This window comes from Gopherus evgoodei, chromosome 24 (genome assembly GCF_007399415.2).
Source record: "Gopherus evgoodei ecotype Sinaloan lineage chromosome 24, rGopEvg1_v1.p, whole genome shotgun sequence".
NCBI lineage: Eukaryota > Metazoa > Chordata > Testudines > Testudinidae > Gopherus > Gopherus evgoodei.
The window spans coordinates 1,583,813-1,608,159 of record NC_044345.1 but is presented as its reverse complement, the minus strand read 5'-3'; the positions used below and the strand labels follow the sequence as shown (position 1 = coordinate 1,608,159).

The 24,347-nt window shown below is 49.1% G+C and overlaps 2 protein-coding genes across 22 annotated transcripts in view; one reads left to right on the top strand and one right to left on the bottom strand.

Moving 5' to 3' along the window:
- Positions 1 to 205: 205 nt before the first annotated feature.
- Positions 206 to 5,908, bottom strand: C24H1orf43 (chromosome 24 C1orf43 homolog). The gene is made up of 7 exons (XM_030542145.1): positions 5,785 to 5,908; positions 5,070 to 5,171; positions 4,117 to 4,234; positions 3,264 to 3,317; positions 2,314 to 2,480; positions 2,071 to 2,129; positions 206 to 1,442 (listed from the first exon to the last, which is right to left on the bottom strand). The coding sequence occupies exons 1-7, from the start codon at positions 5,851 to 5,853 to the stop codon at positions 1,244 to 1,246; spliced, it is 768 nt and encodes a 255-aa protein (XP_030398005.1). The 5' UTR covers positions 5,854 to 5,908; the 3' UTR covers positions 206 to 1,243.
- A 140-nt stretch (positions 5,909 to 6,048) lies between these two features.
- The window catches only part of UBAP2L (ubiquitin associated protein 2 like), a 51,039-nt gene continuing 32,740 nt past the window's right edge, over positions 6,049 to 24,347 (top strand). For 12 of the 21 annotated variants that reach the window (XM_030542486.1, XM_030542487.1, XM_030542484.1 and 9 more), the window contains exons 1-4: positions 6,050 to 6,151; positions 20,175 to 20,304; positions 21,352 to 21,429; positions 22,171 to 22,281. In XM_030542486.1, coding sequence (XP_030398346.1) covers positions 20,215 to 20,304; positions 21,352 to 21,429; positions 22,171 to 22,281 — 279 coding nt within the window. In that variant the 5' untranslated portion in view covers positions 6,050 to 6,151; positions 20,175 to 20,214. Of the gene's footprint in view, positions 6,187 to 8,609; positions 8,633 to 20,174; positions 20,305 to 21,351; positions 21,430 to 22,170; positions 22,282 to 24,347 lie in introns of those variants that run through there. The other 9 variants (XM_030542482.1, XM_030542475.1, XM_030542472.1 and 6 more) reach the window with 3 other exon arrangements.

Below are 24,347 nucleotides of genomic sequence, written 5' to 3'. Positions count from 1 at the left end.
AGACCTTTCTCGGCAGCCCCCACACCCACTCCCTGGAGAGCCCAGGCAGCTGCACCAGCCACCTCTGCCCTGGGCTTAGACACTTCCCCCTCTTTCTTAGCCACCCCCCAGCAGCTGGGCCAAGGAGCAGGCTGTCCTGAGAGCAGCATATGCAGCCCTGGGGGGGTCAGACAAGGGATCTCTGCCATCGAAGAGCAACGGTGCATGTCGGCCACATGGGAATGTTCCTTTTATTAAACAGCAATTTAAAAAGAGAGAGAGCAGACCTGGCTGCCAGGGACACCTCCTCCAACCCAGAGCTGGTATCTGCAAAGCCCAGGTGACTGGCATGCAGCATACTCAGCTTGCAAGGGACTGCTGTCAGCCTGGGAGCTTTCACCAGAGGCTGCGCTGCTGCTGCCCCTTCCCCAGGTGGCCTGCAGTGCTGGTGAGAGCGGGAGGGAACAGGGAAGGTTTTCACCCAGCTGGGGAATGTGGAAGAGACAGTGAGCAGCAGCACCCTCACCCCACAAGAGCAGGACACAGCCATTTACTGTGGGGGTGGGGTTCAACCAGGCTCAAGATATCAACACCTCCCTGTCCCCGGTCTAAAGGGCAATTCAAGCACAACAGGCTGAGAAGGAGTGGGCGGATGGAACCACAGGCCCTGCTTGCATCAGAGGGAATCAACACTCCCCCCCCCCGGCCCCAGGCATTTAGCCTTCGGAAAGCCCGGCCAGTGGCTCCAGCGAGGGAGCTGGAAACCACCTCTGGCCTCAGCCCCCGAGCCATCGCTGGGAGTGATGGAGGGTCGGTGGAGTGAATGAAGCCAGCACAGTCAGTACGGAGAGGTGGAGGAGCACTGCCCTGGAGCAGTGTCTTTTATAAATAAGCTCAAGCTACTCAAATGTTCTGTTCACAGGGCTAGGGGCTCCAGAGAGACACTAGCCACTCAAACAGGATTGCGTCTGGAATCTCTTTAGAGCCCAAACCACAAGGCCCATGCTGCCTGCTGCTCAGCTCCCTGTTCTGCAGCCAGTACACAGCTTTGGAAAGGGCCTCCTGCCCAGAGGCCAGGTATCCCCAGCATGATGTCGCTGTTAAATCCAACTCCATGCAGCAGAGAGTGACCCAAGAGCCCAGTGACTTCCCGCCTTTCAGCTGCCGCCTGGACACGGACTGTTGCCAAACGCCCCTTGTGACTTGCCCCACCCAGCAAGGGGCTGTCAGTGGCAGGTCCCAGGAGCAGCGCTGCTGCCGCAGCTCACAGCGTGCTCTCCAGCGTGTTGTAGTTGTCCTTGAAGCTCTTCAGCTCCAGGAAGTGTTTGGCACGTTTGCTCTTCTGGCTGGAAGGCAGGTAGGTGACCTGGATGGTGGCTGGGTTGGAGATATCAGGCGAGAGCGTGAGGTCCTTCGCTGCCGACTGGTGCTGCCTCTGGCTGCTGCCTCCTCGCGCTTTGATACTGTGGAGAAAAAGGAGAGGTCACTGAATCCATCCGGAACAGAGAGCAGCCCTTCCTGAGCGAATGATACTGCAAGAAGCCTAATGAGATGTGCCAGTCAGTTCAATCGATGGGTGCAGGCTCTCGGAAGGCAGGTCTGGGCAGGCAAACTGCGGCAGGGTGTACTCGTTAACCTGTACGAGGGACAGCCTAGGTGTGGTCAAGGAAACTGAACAACGGACGGGACCGGAAGCCATGCTGGCTGCCATAGGTTGCAGGCCCCAGGCCACTCCTGACCTGAGCCCTACAGACGTTGCTTTTCTGTCAGTTTGGTTGCTCTGACTCACAGCTCTGAGGTAAGGGCTTAAGAACTGGGTCAAGTGGCTCCTTCCCTGACCCGATGCCTCAGGGAAACAGACTGCCTGCCTCCGACAACCACGAAAGCACTAGGAACTCTGCTGGCTGGGACTATTTTGGGGGCCTTCTTAAAGGGGACACATCTTTGTCAATTTGGTTTTGGCCTCTCTCTTCTCAGTCCCTGTACAGACACAGCCACCTGCAGAATTTCACCATCCACAACCCCCTTCAACGGATCACCATGCAGACCAAGGCCCAGATGTTAAACATCCCCATCACCAGTTACACTTACATGTTCGCGAGCTCAGTCAGGGCACCCTGGTACTTCACATATTCCGTCTTCCCAAACACCTGAACACAAACAGAAGAGTGCCTTAGAGATCCTGGATTCCTGGCATGCATTGTCCTTGGTCCTGTTTGCAGCAGCGGGCAGAACAGAGGAGAATTGTGGGGAAATGCTGCGAGGCGAAAGACCTGGCTCTGTGGGAATTCACCCCCTTGGCAAAGACCAAAGAAGATCTGGGCTGACACTCACCCCTGTCCCATAGCGTGCAGTATCATACCCATCCAGGAGGGTGTCAATCAAGGTTTTGCGGATACCTCTGAATGGAGTGCTGGAATTTCTCAGCTCCAACAGGTAGGCATGGAAATTCTTTCCCATTAAGGACTGGGGGTGTCGGCCTTCTACATAAAATGGGATCTCTGAAAAAACAAAGCAACACATGATGGCAGTGATGGGCGGGTATGAGTGTGACACACACTCCAGGGGCCTGGAAAAGAGTCCGTCCTTGTGAGTGACCCAAACCATCCAAGAAATTCCTCCGTCTGCACCTCTGCCTTTCTGACAGAGGCACCATACAGCAGAGACTGGGTTCTTGCTGCAGGCAGAGAGACTGAAGCTAGGATCAGCAAATCACTGCATCAAAAGGGAGCACAAGTCAGACACTTTACAGACTAAGTCTGCAGAAGCCTTTACTAATTTGGGGAGTTTCTCAGAAAATCAAGCCCCGGTGTCTCAAACTGGACACCCCCACCCTGACAGTGAGAGAGACAACCGTGCGGGATCCTTTCGGAAAGCCAGGCAGCATAGTATTTGAGGAATGTCTTTTCCTGTGACACTGCAGATAATTTAGAAAGGAAAGACTCAGTGTAAATAACTTCCCATGGCTTCCGCCGTCTGTTACGTTCTGTATTTTACTCACCTTGGATACTGACTAACCAGATCAAATTAGCGTCTACTTCACTGTATTTGTGTCACATACTAGTTTTCATGTTCTAGCACAGAAGTTCTCAACCTTTCCCTCTAGCAGACATCTCTACCCCATCTAGTGAGGACCTCAATTCCTTAGCTGGGAACCCTCTCATCTACGGATATGGTGGCAGCCCCCAGGCTGAGAACCCTTGTGCTAACACTAGGCTTTCGGACTAGGCTCTTGGGGCATGTCCCTGACTGGCCACACTCCCCACCTACAGACTCTCTCTTACCAGAAGCTCTGATTGCATCCAGTGCCTTCATTCTGTACAAGTAGTTATAGCAACCTGGAAAAGACAACACACAAACTGGTTTGGAGACAGACAGACAGACACACACACCCCCCAGCAAGTTGGCACAAGTGGAGGCTGCATGAACAGGAGATTATCCCCTTAGAGCCTTTCCCCGGCAATGAGGCTTGCCCCGTGCAAATCGCAGAATGACACTAATCCGATTATACAGCACCAATGGTAACTGACAATCAGTTTCCTTTGTCTGGGGGTTTCTGCTTTGCTTGGTGAGAAAGGTAAAGCCTGGAGTGTCAGAGCAGTGGTGGCCCAGACAGCTATACACTATAGGTTGGGGCTGCCTTCCTGTGATATGGCAGAGAGGAACAACAGCTCTGTACCCGCTAGTCCCCATTTTGAGCTGAATGGCTTCATTTCAGCCTGTGTGGTGGGAGCCTTGGTCCCCACGGACTGCTTCTGTGTATTAAAGACAGGGACAGGGCCGCAGTCGGCTTGATTTTAACCAAGCCTGAGTACAGGTTAGGGATCCTGCCAGGTTCTGATGTGAAAGGCTGCTTGGTAAAAATGAGCAGATCAGTGACGGCACCACCTGTCCCACGGGGAAGGACTGGACCCAGAACGCCATTGCAGCAGGTCAGATAATACTATGGCAAGAGCCTGACAGACTCAAAAGCTGGCAGTGTAACTTCAGCATTCCCAGGTTCTGAGCGCAGTAGCGGGGATGATGTTTGCACTGAGGAGGTTGGAAGGCTGAACAAGAAGCCTCTGGATCATCCTCCCCCTCCATCCACTATACTCATCAATAAGTTAGGGTGCAGAGATTTAGCAGACACAGTACATTGGCTTCCTGGTGTCTCCAGCTGCAGGAGCCTGGCATCATCTTCAGCCAGCAGTCGGGGTTCATACTTAATGTCCTGTACCCTTGAGAGGCGAACATCAATTTCCTCTTTCAGGTCCTGTCCAGAAGAGAACAAGAGCATCTTACATTTATAGAGCACCCTCCTTCCCAAAGCACCCATGATAGGGACCACTGTGCCCAGCAATTACTTTACAATAGAAAGTAACACTCTGCAACCATTTAATCCAGGAAGTGAAGATTCCCATAGTCAAGGAGAATTCAGAGAGTTGGAGCACAGCTATCCGGCCTGGTGTCCACTTAAAAGTTAGATCAAGGCACTCTGGGGTGTGAAAAATTCACACCTCAGAGCCGCATTAGCCCCAAGTGTAGGCATAGCTAGGTCAACTGAAAACTTTCATTGACCCAGCCATCACTGGAGAAGTGGAGTTCCTACAGGAACAGAGAAACCCCTTTGGGCACTGCAGGAAGATTCTGTGCTATAGGCCTACGGGGCCAGAACTGTGGTGCTGTAGCGCTCAGAGTTAGACATGGCCATCAGAGCTTTCCTTTAGCCAGGACACCACAGCTCATGTCCTGACTATTACAAAGTGCATCACAGAATCTTTAACGAGAGCACTGATTTTAAAACTCACCAGAAAGATGGTATCCTCCAGGGGCACAGCATTCCCTAGCTCTGGGCTGGAGCATTGGGTTCATTAGTGAATCATGGGGAAAAGAAGGGCCAAGACCATTTCGTGCAGCACCTGGCTATTCCCTGAAGGTCTCTCATCTAAGAACTGGTCCCATCTGGCCCTGTTTAGCTTGGAATATAGCTTCCTATTTTTGTATATTGCAGCATCAGTAAACACAAAGCCTTATCTAAATAAGCAAATTGATCACCCAAAGCATAACCTCCCGCTGCAGCCAATCGGAGGCAAATCCCACAGACAGACCTTGGGGGCATGTTGTCCAACCGGCACGTGGGGCCCTCGGCGGGACTTCATGGCGAAGCGCATTATCTGTCTTTTCACAAAGATGAACAGCAGCACAAACACCTAGTTAAGCGCAGTGAAAAGAAAAGCTGTTAGAACCCAGCAGAGCCAAAATCCTGTTACCTCGGAGGCCAGAGCACCTGCCGTGCCCCGTCTCCCCCCATCTGCAATGAGTCAAGCCTGGAGCTCCCAATTCCATGTTACCCACAGCTGGGTTTGGCAGCTCCCGAAGAACAAGTCTCCAGCAGCGGAGACGCCCAGGGGGTTGATTTCACAGCAGCGGATGTGGCGCCCAAGTGTACAGCCCACAATGGCCATTTCGAAGGGGCTGCGTCCCCTGTGTGGGGAGCACCCCCCCCCACTGCAGGGCCTCCCAATCCCCCCGGCTGGCAGGGACCCCCACAGGCGGGACCCCCCCACTGCAGGGCCTCCCAATCTCCCCCGCCAGCTGGCAGGGACCCCCACAGGCGGGACCCCCCCAGTGCGGGGCCTCCCAATCTCCCCCCCCCGGCTGGCAGGGACCCCCACAGGCGGGACCCCCCCCGGCTGGGCGGGAAGTGCCCCAGGCCCGCAGGGGCCTCCCCGCTCCTCCCCGCTCCTCGTGGGGCCCCGGGCAGGAGCCTCGCGCCGCCGAGCCGGGCGGCGGGCGGCAGGCAGGGCCCGGCCCGGCCCTCACCAGGCTCCCGTAGGCCATCACCAGCACCACGTTGACCCCGGAGAGCCAGTTGCTGCTGGACGTCGCCATCCCCGGCCCGGCCCGGCCCAGGGCCCCGCAACAACATGGCGGCCGCTGAAGCCACAGTGCGCCCCCGTCACATGACGCGGACGGGGCGCGCCGGCCAACCGCCAGAAACCACGTGACACGGGGAGCTCCAAGGAGAGGAGCGAGGCCGAGCCACGTGACAGGCGGGAGAGGGAAAGAGGCGCCCGCAGGGGTCACGTGGCGGGGGCGGCCAGGGGCCGGCCTGGCCCCGCCTTCTCCCGGGTCACGTGATGGGGCGGGCGGGCGCCGCTGGGTAGTTGTCAGTGTGGTGGAGACTCAGGTAAAGTTGGCAACGCGGAGGCGGCGGCGGCCCCGGTAATTGCGCGCGGCCCCTTTAAATCGCGGTCCCGGCAGGACCCCCCTCCGCCGGGGAGCGCGGGCGCGGCCGGCCAGGGGCCCCCGGCCAGGCGGAGGCGGCCCCGGCCCCGCTGCCTGCCCGGATCCGGCGCCGTGCGGCGGGTTTTGTTTATGGTCGGGTTCGCGGCCTAGTGGGCCCGGCCGAAGCCGGGGGCTCGCGTAGTGGCGCGGCCGGGCCCGGGGAGGGGGCGGCGGGGAATGGCGGCAGCGGCCATGAGGGCGGAAGCGGCGCCGCGGCCGGGCTCCTGACCCCCCCGTCCTGCCGGCCCGTCCCCTCCCCAGCTGCCTGCGGGGCGGCCCGGCCTGGCGGCTCCCTGCCTTGATGTCCCGCTGGATGGAGCTGCCTGGCTGCGGCCCCCGCCCCGCACAATGGCCGGCCCGGCCCCGGCGCGGATGGAGCCTCCCTGGCCCCGGGCCGTGCACTGCCCTGGCCGCGCTTCTTGCACCTGGTCCTGGCCCCCGGACGTGCCCCCCGCTGCCTGATCCCTTTCCCCTCTGGGGGCAGCCCTGCTGGCCTCTCGATCCTGCAGTGGGGGGAGCATGTCCGTGCCTGATAGAGCCACCCTCTTCTCTGCCCTTGGCCCTAAGGGCGTGAAACCTTTCTGGTCCTGGGGGGGCTCATCCCCATCGTCTGCCGTTGGCTCTGCCCTTCTCTCTCCCAAGCAGACTGAAGCCTGTGCTGGCCACTGGGCACTTCCATGCTGCTCCCTTCTAGAGTGCTCATGCCGTCCTTGTGCAGTGCTCCTCTTCCCCAGGGGCTGTCCCCTGTCCTGCTGGTAGCTATAACAATGGGGGATTTATTTCAGTAGCGTTCCCTATACCAGACTGTTTTAGAAAGGCACTTCTGACAGCTTGTAGCAATTTTGTAGACACTTGTGTGTGGCACCCTTTGCTCAGATGGGCTCTAAAAGGCTTTATTGACTGTATATTTAAACCATAACTATACGCATTATAGTACCCAGCGCTAACACATCCCCGGGCTGGAAGAGGGTGAATTAAAGGAAATGATCCACTTTTAGGCACTTCTGTAGTGCCATATATCTCATGCATTTATTACGTAACATGCCATCTACAATCCAGCATAAGCTTAGTTTAGGCAGAGCTCTAATTACCAGTATGTTCATAGGAACCTGCAGCAACTTGGAATAATAATATTTTGTATTTATAGCTGCTATAGCTCCTGAAGGATCATTCCATTTCATTAGCATCCGCACCGGTTCAGAATCTCATGTTACAGAATATTTCTGTAGCCTTTGAAACTGTCTATTCAGAGCTTCCCGTAAGATAACGGCCGCTAAAACTACATTAAGGTTTCAATAGTGCTTTATCTCAAAGCACTTTGCAAAAATCTGTATTCTCTATACCCATGAATTATTTCATCCATAACGGAAATGTCCTTTCTTCTTTGCAAAATGTGGCATAATCCTTATAAAATATCCCTCTGTGCCAGGCTCTTTCCGGTGCACATGCTCCCCAGCAGTGCAGAATAATCATTCTAAATACTGGGCCCTTCTGTAGTCCTTTCATCTGAGACCTCAGAGCCTTTTTCCAAATGTTAATTAAGCTTCATTCCCTTCTAACAGATAGGGAAACTGAGGCTGAGTCATGCTGTGACTTGCCTAAAGTCACCCCGGAAGTCTGGCAGAGCTGGGAATAGAACCCAGTCACCTGAATATGTTTTGTGCTATGAACACTTCTTGCAATTGTGCATTTGACTGAGAGATCACTTCTCTACAAAATGCAGCTGAGCCAGGATTTTTAATGGAACACATAGATTATTATACATCTTACATTTCTGTCTCCCTTTTTGCTGAAGACCCCAAAATACCTACTAGCCTGCATAAACAGGAATCTCTTCTACCTGTGAAATGAAAAGCAGTTGCAATTAAGTACAGAAAGTGAAGAGTAACTGCAGAGTAAATTATTAAAAACATGAAATTAAAATGATAGTAAATTAAATTGCAAGCTGCTTGAGGTGTAGTGGTTGTGTCATAAGATAGCTGAGGAGCCCTGTGGCTTTGTCTGATGCTATATCAATATAGTATTTCCCTTTCTGACATAATTCAGAAGTCAAACTGATTTGATAATGTTTGTCATTTCTCTAGTTCATTTCATTCTAGAATACCAGGGACACAATGGAAGGAAAATGGAATCACTATTTATTTATATAGCATCTGCCTTGAAGTACAAGATGGTATACAATTTAAAAAGAAATATACAGGTGAAATGAGTGACCAAAATACCAGTTAGAAACTTCAGTTAGCTCAGACTGTCACTGTTCTTGTGTGGTAGCGTTTCAGATGTCAGACTACTGAACTAATATTTTGCATTTTTAATAGTGCTTAATCCCTAAGGATTCTGAAGTGCTGCACAAACTAGAGTATGATCCTGAAGTGAATTCTTGGTAGGTGGAACCCTGGGCCTACACAGAGCCTCACTGAAGTCTGGGGGGCACTGCACAGAGCTCATTGTGGGGTTGGGATCAGAACAGATCCTTAGATCAGTAGTTGCTTGGTGAGTTTTATACATAGTGGTTATTTAATTCACCATTGAAATGCTGCTGTGCCAGGATTGAAACATGGCACCCGTTAAAACAGTGCCTAGTAACTGCATAAGGGTTTAGGACAAGAAAATAATAGAACCATATCCTAGTGAAATGGCAGATTAAGTTATTGCAGTTTGAAACATGCAGTATTACTTCCCCCTGGGCCTGCAGTCCTGATGCCAAATTATTTTAATATGATACCATGTTTGTCTGTGAAATACGTAGTACTGTAATAGATGCACCAGTGAGGAATAAAAATAATGCTAGGGGAAGAATCAGGTATGGTGGGGTGAGGGGGAGTTTGTTAAATAGCCTGAGCTGGCTTTTCCTTTTCTGATTTATATTAAAGTTTCTGCAGTGATTTAAGGAGGAGGAAAAAAGTTTTTTCTTCACTGACTCTACCCCAAATGTTCTTACTGAGGGATGAGCCCCGTAGCACAGGTTAGCATGCTTTGTATTAGGCGGTGGTACTGTTAGAGCCATACTGCCAAATGATCAGGCTTCTTTGTTAGTGACAGCAGTATAAATTCAGGGGGAAACCATCTCTGTGTATTGTCTGAAGGTGTTTCAGGTATTGGAAGGTGTCAAGGTTTTTTCCCCACTTTGAACTTTAGAGTACAAAAAGTGGGGACCTGCATGAGCACTTCTAAGCTTAATTACTAGCTTAGATCTGGTACACTGCCACCAGCCAGAATTTAGTGTCTGGCACACTTTTTGTTCCCCCAAAACCTTCCCTGGGGAACACAGATCCAAACCCCTTCTATCTTAAAACAAGGAGAAATTAACCATCCCCCCTCCTTTCCCCCCTCCAGACTTTCCCCTCCCTGGGTTGCCTTGAGAGGCTTTACACAGATCCAAACTCCTTGGATCTTAAACCAAGGAGGAATTTACCATCCCCCCTCCTTCCCCCCACCAATCCCTGGTGAGTTCAGACCCAATTCCTTGGATCTTAAAACAAGGAAAAATCGATCAGGTTTGTAAAAAGAAAGCTTTTAATTAAAGAAAGAAAAGGTAAAAATTATCTCTGTAAAATTAGGATGGAAAATGCTTTATAGGGTACTTAGATTCATACAGACCAGAGGGGAAACCCACCCCCTGCTGCCTTAGATTGAAAGTTACAGCAAACAGAGGTAAAAATCCTTCCAGCAAAAAGAAACATTTACAAGTTGAGAAAACAAACATAAGACTAATCTGCCTTGCCTGGCTATTACTTACAATTTTGACACATGAAAGACTGATTTAGAAAGATTTGGAGAGCCTGGGTATAGGTCTGGTCCCTCTTAGTCCCAAGAGCGAACAATGAACAAAACAAAAAGCACAAACAAAGACTTCCCTCCACCAAGATTTGAAAGTATCTTGTCCCCCGATTGGTCCTTTGGTCAGGTGTCAGCCAGGTTCACTGAGCTTGTTAACCCTTTACAGGTAAAAGAGACATTAACCCTTAATGTTACCCTTATCTGTTTATGACACGCCCCCCGAATCTCAGACAGTGTGGAACCGCACTGGCGGTGATTTTTTCCTAGAACTTTAGAATAAACAGATTAATAAAACACATGCACCTTTACATATACTACTAATTATGTAAACTACAAGACTGTTTACATTTTAAACAATTTTTAACCAGTTGATTTTTGGAAATTTTTATGGGAGAGTGCATTTTGTTAGAAGCTTTTGAAATGTGTTGAATTTTAAAATTAAAATCTTGGAGAGCTAAACTTTATTGGAGCAGTTTTTTGTTGTTTTCCTTGGCAGTATGAAGCTACTTTAGCGTTTGTAGCTGGAACCACCGTCCCAAACGTATGGGCATAGCTTTTCCAGGGCGTACACAATGGCGTAGCATTTTTTTTTACTGATTGACCAGTGGCTTTTTTTTTTTTTTCCCAGACAGTTTTTTGCTGAGAAACACGACAGGATGAAATTTTTGATCTGGTCCTTTTTGCATTAAAACTGCTCCTGCACCACGCTTAGATGCATTTGTGGTTACTAGGAATGGTTTGTTATTGGGGCCCTTAGCATAGGGTCAGACATGAGTGTTGCCTTAAGCTGGGTAAAGGCCTTTTGACACTTATTAGTTCACTTAACTGCATTCGGCTGGGTTTTTTTGGTCAGGTCTGTTAGTGGGGCAGTGATTTGGCTGTAGTGTGGTACAAATCGCCTGTAATACCCGGCCAAGCCTAAGAAGGATTGGACCTGTTTCTTTGACTTTGGGACAGGCCACTTTTGGATAGCATCCACCTTGGCCTGTAGGGGGTTTATTGTTCCTTGACCCACCTGGTGTCCAAGGTAAGTCACTCTGTTTTGGCCTATTTAACACTTTTTAGCCTTAAGTTAGTTCTGTCTGCCTGATGCGCTCAAAGACTTTTTCCAGGTGTTTTAGGTGTTTGCCCATGAATCAGAAAAAATGGCCACATCATTGAGGTAGGCAACTGCATATTCTTCCAGTCCTGCTAGGAGACCATCCACCAGTCTTTGGAAGGTGGCGGGTGCATTTCGCAGCCTGAAAGGAAGCACATTAAATTCATACACCCCTGCATGGGTGATGAAGGCTGACCTTTCTTTGGCGGGTTCATCTAGCGGTACTTGCCGGTACCCCTTGGTTAAGTCTGTTGTAGAGATGAACTGGTCATGTTCCAATCTTTTTAATAGCTCATCGGTGCATGGCACTGGATAGTTGCTGAGACGAGTTATAGCATTTAGCTTACAGTAGTTCACGCAAAAGTGTATTTCCCCATCTGGTTTGGGTACTAGAACCAGTGGAGATGCCCATGCACTGTTACAGAGGCGGATTATATCCATCTGTAGCATGTTTTGGATTTTCCATTCAAAAGCAGCTTGGGCATGAGGATACACCCGGTAGAGTGGGGTTTTAAATGGGTGAGCATTACCTGTGTCAATGGAGTGGTATGCCCGTTCAGTCCGTCCTGGGGTGGCTGAGAATATTTGGGCAAAGCTAGTGCACAGCTCCTTGATCTGTTGCTGCTGCAGATGTTCAAGGGTTGTGGAGAGGTTTACCTCTTCCACACCATCGTCACTTTTTTTCGTATGAGACACCTTTAGACCACTTAGCGTTATTTCCTCCTGTCATAAACAGATAGCTAAGGGTTAATGTTCTTTTACGTGTAAAGGGGTAACAACAGTAACCTGAAACACCTGACCAGAGGACCAATCAGGAAACAAGACTTTTTCAAATCTGGATGGAGGGAAGTTTTGGGGTGTGAGTTCTTTGTTCTTTGTCTTGTGCCTGTGCCCTCTCGGCTCTGAGAGTGATCTTTCTGTCTCCTGGCTTTCTAATCTTTTGTTTCCAAGTTGTAAGTACAAGGATAGTAAGACAATAAGTTTATATTGTTTTTTTGTATTTACATGTGTGTAGTTGCTGGAATGTGTTCAATTGTATTCTTTTTGGATAAGGCTGTTTATTCATTTTTTTCCTTTAAGCAATTGAGCCTGTATAGTGTCATCTTATTACAGAGACTATTTTTAATGTCTTTTTATTTCTTTTTTTTATATAAAGCTTTCTTTTTAAGACCTGTTGGAGTTTTTCTTTAGTGGGGACTCCAGGGAATTGAGTCTGCAGCTCACCAGGGAATTGGTGGGAGGAAGAAGTCGGGGGAAAAATCTCTTTGTTAGATTTACTAAACCTGACTTTGCACACCCTCTCGGTGAGGGTGGGAGAGAGATTAGCTCTCTCGGTACTTGTGTTTCCAGAACTGGAAGCAGGGAATCTCCTAGGGTCGTCCAGGGAGGGGAGCCTGGGAGGAAGTAACCAGGAAACAAGGGGAGGGGGTTATTTCCCTTTGTTGTAGGACTCAAGGCATTTGAGTCTGGGGGTCCCCCAGGGAAGGTTTTGGGGAGACCACAGTAAGATAGGCACTGTATAATTCCTGGCTGGTGGCAGCTTTACCAGGTCCAAGCTGGTAACTAAGCTTGGAGGTTTTCATGCTAACACCCATATTTTGGACGCTAAGGTCCAGATCTGGGAAAAAATGTTAAGACACCTCCCTGGGCTGAAAACTGACAAACCTTTAAATCTCTGGAATAAAAGGGCTTGAGAGAATTAACATGGTACACTTTAGGCTTTAGGGTTGAGGTGGGGAACCCTATGAGATAGTTAACAGCTTTCAGGCGCTCTTGGACTGTGAATGGCCCTTCCCATGACGATTTCATCTTATGGGCCTGTTGCACCTTTAAGACCATAACCTGGTTTTCTACTTTGAAGGAACGCTCTCTGGTATGTTTATCATACCAGGCCTTTTGCTCTTCCTGAGCATCCTTTAGGTTTTTTAGCAAGGGCTAAAGAGTGTCGGAGGGTGCTTTGTAGGTTGCTTACAAAGTCTAGAATGTTAGTTCCCGGAGAAGGCATAAACCCCTCCTATTGCTGCTTCACCAACTGTAATGGCCCCTTAACCTCGTGGCCATACATAAGTTTGAATGGTGAAAACCCTAAACTGGGTTGTGGTACAGCCCTGTAGGCAAAAAGCAACTGCTTCAACACTAGGTCCCAATTATTGAAGTGTTCATTTATGAATTTACGTATCATGGCCCCCAAAGTTTCATTAAACTCTCCACCAGGCCATTGGTTTGATGGTGGTAAGAGGTGGCAACCAAGTGATTCACCCCATGAGCTTCCCACAGATTTTTCATGTTTTCTGCCAGGAAATTAGTTCCCAAATCTGTAAGGATGTCGGAGGGCCAACCTACCCTGGCAAAAATGTTTGCTAAGGCCTGGCACACAGTTTTAGCCCTAGTGTTGCTTAGAGCTACTGCTTCCGGCCATCGGGTAGCAAAATCCATGAAAGTCAGTATGTACTGCTTTCCTCTGGGGTTTTTTTTGGGAAAGGACCCAGAATATTCGCAGCTACTCGCTGAAATGGGACCTCAATTATAGGGAGTGGCTGGAGAGGAGCTTTGACCTGGTCTTGGGGCTTTTCCACTCTTTGGCACACCGTACAAGACTGGACATAATTAGCAGCGTTCTTGCCCATCCCCTCCCAGTGGAAGGACTTCCCCAACCTGTCTTTGGTTCTGTTTACCCCAGAATGGCCACTGGAATGATTATGGGCTAAGCTTAAGAGCTTTACCCGGTACTTAGTTGGAATTGCCAACTGTTTTTGAGGATGCCAGTTTTTCTAGTGTCCACCAGAAAGAGTCTTCTTGTATAAAAGTCCTTGTTTTACAACAAACCGGGATCGGTTAGAAGAGCTGAGAGGCGGTGGGGTGCTTCGTGCCACTGACCAAGCTTTCTGAAGGCTGCTGTTTGCTTCCTGCTTAGCCTGGAACTGTTTCCTTGAGGCTGGAGACACCAGTTCCTCTTAGACTGTGGACTTGGGCTTGGTCTCTCTGGAAGCGATGTAGGTGGTGGGGTTGTTTTCGTTGCTGGTGAACCACTTCTTGCTAGTGCACTATGCGATATTTCAGGCTCGGGCTGAGCCTCTTGGGTAGGGTTGTCTGCTGCCTCTGCCAGTTCAGGCCCGCAGGTGCCCTCTGGCGTTGGGGTTGCAGATGGGTTTGCAAGTGCTGGCGTCAGTGCTGGCAACGGTTCTGGTGCTGGTTGCTTTTCCAGTTCCGGTTCTGGGACTGGATGCACTATGGCTGTTGCAGTCGTTGGCAGGGGATCCGGGTCCACTACCTCTGTCTGGGTCTCTGGTAACACAGATGGGGCCCTTGTGGATGGCTCAGGAACAAGGATGGGTCTGGAAGCTTGCCTGGCTTGGCTGCATGTAACCATCCCCACCCTCTTGCCCAGCTTCACCTGGTTGGCCACATCTTCCCCCAGTAGCATGGAGATGGGATAATTGCCATAAACTGCAAAAGTCCACATTCCTGACCAGCCTTTGTACTGGACAGGCAGTTTAGCTGTAGGCAAGTTTACAGATTTTTGACATGAATGGGTGAATTGTCACTTGGGCCTCTGGGTTGATGAATTTGGGGTCCACTAAGGATTGGTGGATAGCTGACACTTGTGCCCCCGTGTCTTTTTACGCGATAACCTTCTTTCCGCCCACTCTTAAGTTTTCCCTTTGCTCCGAGGGTATTTGAGAGGCGTCTGGGCCTAGGGATTCTTGGTGTGATGGTGGTGTAATGAACTGTACTCGGTTGGGGTTCTTGGGGCAGTTGGCCTTTATATGACCCAGTTCATTACATTTAAAATATTGCCCAGCTGACTGGTCACTGGGTCGAGGTGGCTTGCTGGAAACTGGTGAGGTGGGACAATAAGGTGGGTGGGGCTTTCCTTGGGTTGTAGGTGGGGTCTTGGGTTTCCCCCGGTGATAGAGTTTATTTTCAGTTTGCCCTCTGTGATATTTGCTCCCCTTGCTAGTAGTTTTTTTGCCACTTTCACCCATTTATTTGGCTCCAAATTTCCCCGCCTTGGTTACAGTTTTGGGCTTCCCATCTAGGATGTACCTTTTTATTTTCTCAGGAATACCCTCTAAGAAATGTTCCATTTGCATTAGGAGGGACAGCTCTTCCAGAGAGTTAGCACTTGCTCCTGATATCCAGGCCTCCCAATTCTTTCCAATGTGATAGGCATGTTGGGTAAATGACACATCTGGTTTCCACCTTAGGGCTCTGAACCGCCGGTGGGCATGCTTAGGTGTTAGCCCCATTCTGATTTTGGCCTTGGTTTGTAAAAGATCATAATTGTTCATGTGTTCCTTAGGCGTTTCAGCCGCCACCTCTGTTAAGGGTCCACTGAGCTGTGGCCTCAGCTCTATTGTGTACTGGTCTGTAGGGATGTTGTACCCATGGCAGGGCCTTTCAAAATTTTGTAAGAAGGCCTCAGTATCATCACCTGCCTTGTAGGTGGGGAATTTTCTGGGATGGGAAACAGTACCTGGAGAAGGGTTGTTAGGGTTGGCTGGTACATCCGGCTTAACCTTTGCTAATTCCAGGGCCTGCTGGTGGGCCTCCCTCTGGAGCTCCAAAGCCTTCTGGTGGTCAGCCTCTTTGGCCTTTTCTTCTCTTTCTTTCATCTCTATCTCTTTCTGTTTCATCTCCATAGTTCTCCTGTGCTCAGCCTCTTTGGCTTTCTCTTCTGCGTCCAGCCTAGCCATTTCTAGTTTGTTAGTTGCTCCACTGGTACTCATTTTTCTGCTTTCTTGTGCTGGCCACACTCCCCTCTGCAGCTCACTGAAACCTTGGATGTACTCCGCTCAGGGCTGCTTGGTTAACAGAGATTTTCTAACTAGCTATACCCAAGAGGGAGAAAGAAAGAAAACAATTCAACTTGTAAATTCCTTTTTGCTGTCTGCTTGCTCACAGCTTGAAGCCTCCTCTTAACAAAGACCCTTGTTAAAACTTAACACCTCTGCCCTCAGGCTGCTTTCCAAGCAGCTAGAAAGGAGAGGGAAAAAAAATCCTACTGACTTTTGGTTCCTAAAAAATCCCACCTCTGCCACCATGTCAAGGTTTTTTCCCCACTTTGAACTTTAGAGTACAAAAAGTGGGGGCCTGCATGAGCACTTCTAAGCTTAATTACTAGCTTAGATCTGGTACACTGCCACCAGCCAGAATTTAGTGTCTGGCACACTTTTTGTTCCCCCAAAACCTTCCCTGGGGAACACAGATCCAAACCCCTTCTATCTTAAAACAAGGAGAAATTAACCATCCCCCCTCCTTTCCCCCCACCAATCCCTGGTGAGTTCAGACCCAATTCCTTGGATCTTAAAACAAGGAAAAATCGATCAGATTCTTAAAAAGAAAGCTTTTAATTAAAGAAAGAAAAGGTAAAAATTATCTCTGTAAAATTAGGATGGAAAATGCTTTATAGGGTATTTAGATTCATATAGACCAGAGGGACCCCTCCCCCAGCCTTAGATTGAAAGTTACAGCAAACAGAGGTAAAAATCCTTCCAGCAAAAAAGAAACATTTACAAGTTGAGAAAACAAACATAAGACTAATCTGCCTTGCCTGGCTATTACTTACAATTTTGACACATGAAAGACTGATTTAGAAAGATTTGGAGAGCCTGGGTATAGGTCTGGTCCCTCTTAGTCCCAAGAGCGAACAATGAACAAAACAAAAAGCACAAACAAAGACTTCCCTCCACCAAGATTTGAAAGTATTTTGTCCCCCGATTGGTCCTTTGGTCAGGTGTCAGCCAGGTTCACTGAGCTTGTTAACCCTTTACAGGTAAGAGACATTAAGCCTTAACCATCTGTTTATGACACAAGGGAAGGTGGAACTTGATGAGGCTAAATGTTATTCACAAAGTCTGAAAGTTAATTGTGCCCTGCACACACTCACGGCCGGATCTTATGCATGTAGTACGTTTAATACAACAAGAAATGTCTGTAATGCTCAGTGTTTCTGCAGCACATCACAAACACGAGTCCTCACAGCTACACTTTTAAGTTCGGTCCCCCCATGCTACCTTATTATCCATCTTCAACCCCCCACCTCCATACTCCCCTTTGCAGTGGAGCCTACAAAACACTTGGCAATGATTAGGCTCCTGGTGCACTGAGACAGCAGCCTCTCATGCTAACCAATATTGTCTCATTGTTTCCTGGTGCTCCCCCTCTGTGTGTATCCATCTCTTCTCTTATACTTGGATTTTAAGGTGCTTGGGGCAGAGAGTATCTTCTTGTTCTGCTTTTGTATAGAGTGCAGCAGAGTTGGTCCTGGTCCATGACTAGGACTCCTAAGTGCTGAGGTAATGCAAATAACAACAACAAAGGCAGGTGATTGTTACCCACACGTTACAGACCGGAAAAGCGAGGCAGAGGGTGTGATTTGTCAGAGGGTATCAGTCTGAGCTTTAGAACTCAGGAGTGCTGAGGTGATTTGTGTGTCAAACGTTATTTGGTAATAAGATTTTATTTCTGAAGGAACTGAGCAAGATCTGGAAGTTTCAGAAAGTTCTGAAAATCAGTATTATTTAGGAGTCTGTATGTTTGAATAGCTGCAAGACGTGCTATCCCGAGGAGGTGGATGATTTGACCTTTTGTGGGAAGCTGCAGGAAAGACTCAGGTGAACAACAGAAGCTGGTACGGGCCATCTCTCAGTGGAGCAGCAAAATAGTATTGCAGGTTTACACACACAGCGCAAAACTAACTTTAGGGGCCTCTGCTATGTGCTCCAAAGGAAAGACCTAGTTGCACTGTGTCTGGTCACTGTCTTTGAAGATTTAGATTTCCCATCCCTTAGCACTGCCTCATGCTGAGAGGCTTTTCACTCGCTCCCACCCTCCTATAGTACATTGGTTCCCACTTGAGGGGACACAACTGATCTCGATGAAGAAAGTTTCAGACAAGATACTGATCACTTGTTTCTCTTGCTGATGTTTCCTAGCTAAATATCTGTCTGCGGGTATTATTTGTTCCAGTCCCGCATGCTGCTAGTGAAGGGCCTGTTCTCCAGAGGCAGAGTTGATAGCTTTATTACCCCAGTGGTAAAGTATTAAGTGCAAAATTACTTGGTTCAGAGGCTGGTAAATAACTGAAATCCTGCTTGGTGCTTTTGAATGTACCTGGCATTCCTTATTCTTTGGAGCAGTTTCGCTGTGATGAGATTGCACAAGGTGTTACTGTCGCTGCTGGATTTTCCTTGCATTGGGGGTGTAGGGATTTGCAATTTAATTCGACTGTGATCTGTTCCCTGTGCTGAACTATGTCTGGACAGGAAGTCCTGAAATTATTGTATAGCATTGCTGAGAGCGTCTTGCTAGTTGCTGTGCCCTACATTGGTCATGGGCGAAGTGATTGAATCCTGCGTAGAATTTTTGAAGGGTTTTGGAATCCCTCAGATGATATTTATAGCACTTTTCTTTCCGGAGTATGTTGGATTATAGATGAAAAATTAATATTCGTAGAACAAGGTCACAGCCCAAATGAGCTGGGTTTGTGTTTGAAGATGAGAGCTCTGTTTATTTCAAACAAACCAACCAAGCCCACAAACCTGTTTAATGTTTTCATAGATTGTAGGGCTGGAAGGGACCTTGAAAGGTCATCAAGTCCAGTCCTCTGCCCTCATGGCAGGACCAAAGACGGTCTAGACCGTCCCTGATAGACATTTATCTAACCTACTCTTAAATATCTCCAGAGATGGAGATTCCGCAACCTCCCTAGGCAATTTATTCCAGTGTTTAACTACCCTGACAGTTAGGAACTTTTTCCTAATGTCCAACCTCAATCTCCCTTGCTGCAGTTTAAGTCCATTGCTTCTTGTTCTATCATTGGAGGCTAAGGTGAACAAGTTTTCTCCCTCCTCCTGATGACACTCTTTTAGATACCTGAAAACTGCTATCATGTCCCCTCTCAGTCTTCTCTTTTCCAAACTAAACAAACCCAATTCTTTCAGCCTTCCTTTGTAGATCATGTTCTCAAGACCTTTAATCATTCTTGTTGCTCTTCTCTGGACCCTCTCCAATTTCTCCACATCTTTCTTGAAATGCGGTGCCCAGAACTGGACATGATACTCCAGCTGAGGCCTAACCAGCACAGAGTAGAGTGGAAGAATGACTTCTTGTGTCTTGCTCACAACACACCTGTTAATGTATCCCAGAATCGTGTTTGCTTTTTTTGCAACAGTATCACACTGTTGACTCATATTAAGCTTGTGGTCCACTATGACCCCTAGATCTCTTTCTGCCATACTCCTTCCTAGACAGTCTCTTCCCATTCTGTATGTGTGAAACTGATTTTCTCTTCCTAAGTGGAGCACTTTGCATTTGTCTTTATTAAACTTCATCCTGTTTACCATTTCTCCAATTTGTCCAGATCGTTTTCAATTATGACGCTGTCCTCCAAAGCAGTTGCAATCCCTCCCAGTTTGGTATCATCCTGGAAACATCTTGACTTGGGGAGTCGCTTCCCCACCTTTCTCTGGGATGAGAGGTGAACTTGTGAGAGCAGAGGATGAAAGCAGTGAGATCAGAGATTCAGCTGATTGTCTTGGGGCTTTGAGCTGTTTGTTTTGTGCACTTATGAAGTGTCCATCACAGTAGCACTGAGGTGCCTCCAGGCCATGTAGATGGCAGGATCGGTGTTGAGTAATGCAAATTTGTATTCCTCAGCCTCTTGCATTTGAGCTGCGGAATGTTAAAGGCTGCCTCCTACCAGGGAGAAAAGTATTTCTGCTCCTAAGACTTAGTCACGTAGATTTGGGGGGCAGGAGGGGATGGGAGGCAATCTTCCTGGGCTGTTCCCGCAGAGAGATCTCAGCACGGGTTCAGTGTTGTACCTTTCAGATATCACACATTACATGTCAGGGCTTCAGTAAATAGGAAAAGGTGGGTGGCCTTCTGGTTTTACATCTCTGGAGATGGAGTTGGGGTATAAACTTTACTATGGCGTCCTGCCCACTCAGTACCCAGAACCTTGGTGCTGCCTTTAGTTTTCAGTTTCTAACAGTCTGTTCTCTCATCTCCTCCCCTCCCCAACCTCCCTCCCCCCCCGCAGAGTTCTACCTTGTAAATACTGTTATTTGTATATACTGTAAATGATGACATCGGTGGGCACTAACCGAGCCCGGGGGAACTGGGAGCAGACACAGACACAGAGCCAGACACAGCACAAGCAGCGGCCACAGGTAAGGGAGTGTCCATGGAAACCAGTTGACTTGGAGGTGGAGACCTGGTGCCTTCAGCTGCTCCAAGCAGTTGACTAATAACTGGGCTTGGCCTAACACAGGGGTTCTCAACCTTTTTCTTTCAGACCCCTCCCTCTCCCCCTAAAAACTCCAGGCCCTAGCGGGGGTGGGGGGCACTCAGGGCTCCTGGCTTCAGTGACTGGATATATTTGAATGGGGAGGGGGGAGCTGGAGGCTTTAGCCCTGTGGGACTTGGGGATTCAGCCGTGGGGGGAGGGGGCTCCATGCTGCGGACATCAGCCATGGGACAGCCGTGGGGTGGATGGGCTCTGGGCTATGGGTGGGGGTTCAGCTCTGGGGAGGTCCTCACGGCTTCTTCCTCATGTGGGCACTGGCGCTCCAGGCTTCAGCCCCACTGGGGTGCCATGGCTCAGGGCTCCCTGCAGTTCTGCTCCTGGTTTCAGCCCTTTGCCTCAGCCACAGGTCCTTATGACCCCCTAAAACCGGCTTGCAGACCCCCAGAGGGTTGCGGACGCTGGCTGAGAACCGTTAGCCTAACATACCTCCTAGAACAGCTTCCTTTGTGCTGAAGTGCGCTGTGTTTAGAGGCAGGTGGACAGGCTAACCAGGAGCTCTCTGACAGAGCGGTCACTGCTTCAGTGTGTTCGAGTGAGAGCCTGAGCTGGAACCTCTCTGCATTTTCCAGACTGCTCTCTGTCACTGTAGGTAAACCCGTCTGGCTGACGTGCCACTTGCAGAGTTTGCTTTGAGGTTCTTGTTTCTGCCTGTACTAAGGGATCTGTCCTGGGAAGCTAGTTCAGTGTGAGATTGTTGGCTCACACAGGTTCAGTGGCATTTCGTTCTCCTCCAGACCTCGCCACCTGCTTCTCTTTCATCTTTATCTCCACTTTGAGACCTCCCACCTGTGTGCCCCTCTTCCCCCCACTCCTTACTGGTGTTCTCAAGGAAGCTGTAAGTGCTTAGAAGAGAGTTATTTTGAAATGCACAGCTTTAACCCTCCTCCGTTATCATCCACAATCTCTCTAGGCCACTGCAGAACAGATTCGACTTGCACAGATGATTTCGGACCACAACGATGCTGACTTTGAGGAGAAGGTGAAACAAGTGAGTGGGGAGAACTCAGGGTTGAACAATGTCTCGAGCTAGAGTGGAAGTTGGCAGCTCTCTTTCCAGGAGCTGAAGTGCCAGCTGTGTTGAACCTGAGGCTGAGAGCAACAATGGCAATTCTGAAATAAGCTAGAACAGGCCAGTGATGGAGAGCTGGGGGGAAGCAGGTCAAAAGGGCAGCTAACTCCAATACTTTTGCCAGGCCAGGAGGTCTGCCCTTCATTGTCATCTTGTTCCTTCTGTTAAGAGAACTCTCTGCAGTGGGGCAGACCCAGGGAGAGCTGCCCTTGGGATAATAAGCTGCCTCGGTCAGAGGAGGCAGATACCAAAGCTTTTGTGTCCCACATGTGAGCTCACGAGGTTGAGCCATCAGCCCTTCAGTTCTCTCTGTGACATTATTGCCTTTGTTGTGAGGGCCTTTGGCCAACACCTGGAGTCACTCTGGGCTTTGCAAGGCTCTGCCTTCACGTTGACTGGTGAGAGGTGACTTTAGGACTTCTGAGACGTGGGGGCTCCCTCACTCCTGCTTCTCTAGCCCTCCAGTGTATGTTCTGGGCCACACAATTAAACTAAGGGACGGTAAGGAGACATCCACGCCTGGACACTTCTTGGTAACGCTTCTCTTCTGCAATTACAGGTTTTCTCTCCTCTCAAACCCAAGGCATTTCTTAGCTCTAAGGAGGTGTTGGTCCTCTCTGGGTTTGGAATGAGCTGATTGTGTCCTCTTCCTCCCCACAGCTGATTGATATTACGGGCAAGAACCAAGATGAGTGTGTGATTGCGCTGCACGACTGTAACGGGGATGTCAACAGAGCCATCAACGTGCTGCTGGAGGGGAATCCAGACACGGTAGGACAGGCTTCTTCAGCTTTGATTAGCAAAAAGCTGGTTGTGTGAAGCCTGGTTGGGTAGTTTGGAAAGTGCTGTCTGTACAGTGCCAGTCAGGAGACCCCGACAGTTAAGAATGCAGGGTACCTGTAATGGGGGGCCATGCCCTGGCTTGTTTAACAGCCTTTCCTGTTTATGCATTGGGGAACAGATCAAGGTGCAGTCATCTGACAGCCTCAAAGGAAGCAAGTGAGTGACCTAGTGTAAACCTCTCTTTCTTTCTGTGTCTCTGGAACTTTAACATCTTTGGCCCTGGGTTTTTACTCTGATCTTGGTGCAATCCCGTGTCTCTCAGCTGACGCGTTCGCCATTGCATGGGCTGTCCCTGCTGTAGCATGCTAGGGTCCAGCGCTGCTAGGTGCAGTTTGTCTGCTAGTTAGGCTTTAGCTCCATGGTTCATGTGAGTGCCCACGTTCTCTCACACTTAGCTCCCCTCAGCATGAGCCTCTCAGTAGGCATCTGCCCAAAGGAAGCCTCCCACCTAGCGCCAGGGAGTGTCCATCACCTCTGTGTAAAGGAGCCCAAACATGGATTCTGTTACAGCTGATGAAACTGTCAGTGAATAATGTCAAAGGCCCTGCCCAACTGCAGCTGGAAGTCAGAGCTTGCCTATCTGGGGACAATGTTGGAAGGCTGATCTTAACCAGATTCCCTCGCTCTACTGGGTTTGAGACGCTCACTTTAGTGTGTGGTGCATTAGCTGGGTTTCTTTCAATTAAAAGTAAAAAAAAAAAAAAAAAAAAAAAGGATGTTCTGATTACTGAACTGTATGTCCCTGCCATCTGTATTCTGCCCAACATCTCTCCTCCCAATTGGTGGACTCCCACCTGCTTTGGCATCTACTGAGTTCTGACCTGTCCGCGTGGTGGATGCTTCCGTCTCATCACAGAGCCATGTGGGTTTAAGGACCAGCCCTTTCTGCCCGGAAGCCTGCAAGAACTGGCTGTCCATTAGCTGTAAACTCATTTTAAACATAACAGGAGTACATCTAACCTAGGCAAATCTTAGCTGTGGTGCTGTGCTTCACCCAGAATCACTTCCAGGGCTTCTTCCGATAAAACTGAGGTACCATTAAAATCTTAGCAGTTTATTTTCACTCGTTCATTTAAGAAATTAATGTTGTGGGTTATATCAAATCTGAAGGTTTGCCCTGTTTCCTTTACATGGCAGCTGAGGGACTCAGCAGTGAGATGCCAGACACAGTCATTGCAGTAGCTTTGCAAAGGCAGGACCAGCATTGGCACAGTAAGACCCTCTCCGTGCCAGCCACTGCTGTACTCTGCAGTGCCATGGGGGCTTGCAGGTTGCCACCTGCATCGATCTGAGCAGAGTCTTCATCTGCACTGAAATTGGTGAAGGCTTTCTGAGCCTCTCCTGGGCTGAGTTCAACTTCTGCTGAAGAACTCAGTGAAAAGAGGTTTGTTAGGGTGATGCGCCATTGATAATGTGCCTCAAAGATGCCCTAACGCTAGTGAGCACTGACTCACTTGCTTAATGGAGAGTATTGGAACGAGCCACACTCCAGAGGCTAGAAGAGCAGACAGGATATTAGTTCTGAATTTGATTGTTTTACTGTACAAAGTAAATACTATCCTGACTTCCTTCTCAGTCAGTTGCCTGTGAAGAGAGAGACTCCTCTGGTTTGAGGCCAGTGTGTGCCTAAAAGCTTTTTTGCCACACTCTGTGTTGCCATCCACGGCCAGCTGTTCATTAGTCAGCAAGTCATGTTTTCAGGTGTGTGTCAATGACTTGTGACTCAGTGTTAATTGTGCTAACAGCGTATAGCATTGGTTCAAAATGAATGTGAAACCATTTCATACTGGCATGAAATAAAACTGCCTTGGGTGTTGGGATGAGGTGGTGACGTGTTGTTTAATTAAACTCAGAATGATTTGAGCATTCCTGTTCCGGGGGAGGGGGGGGGTGGTTTGGTTCTCCCACAATACTCTCCTCCTTGGAACCAGGCAGGTGTGTAGAGATGCCTATGTGGTAGGAACAGCAGGTACCCTGGGATTTTTTTATAATTT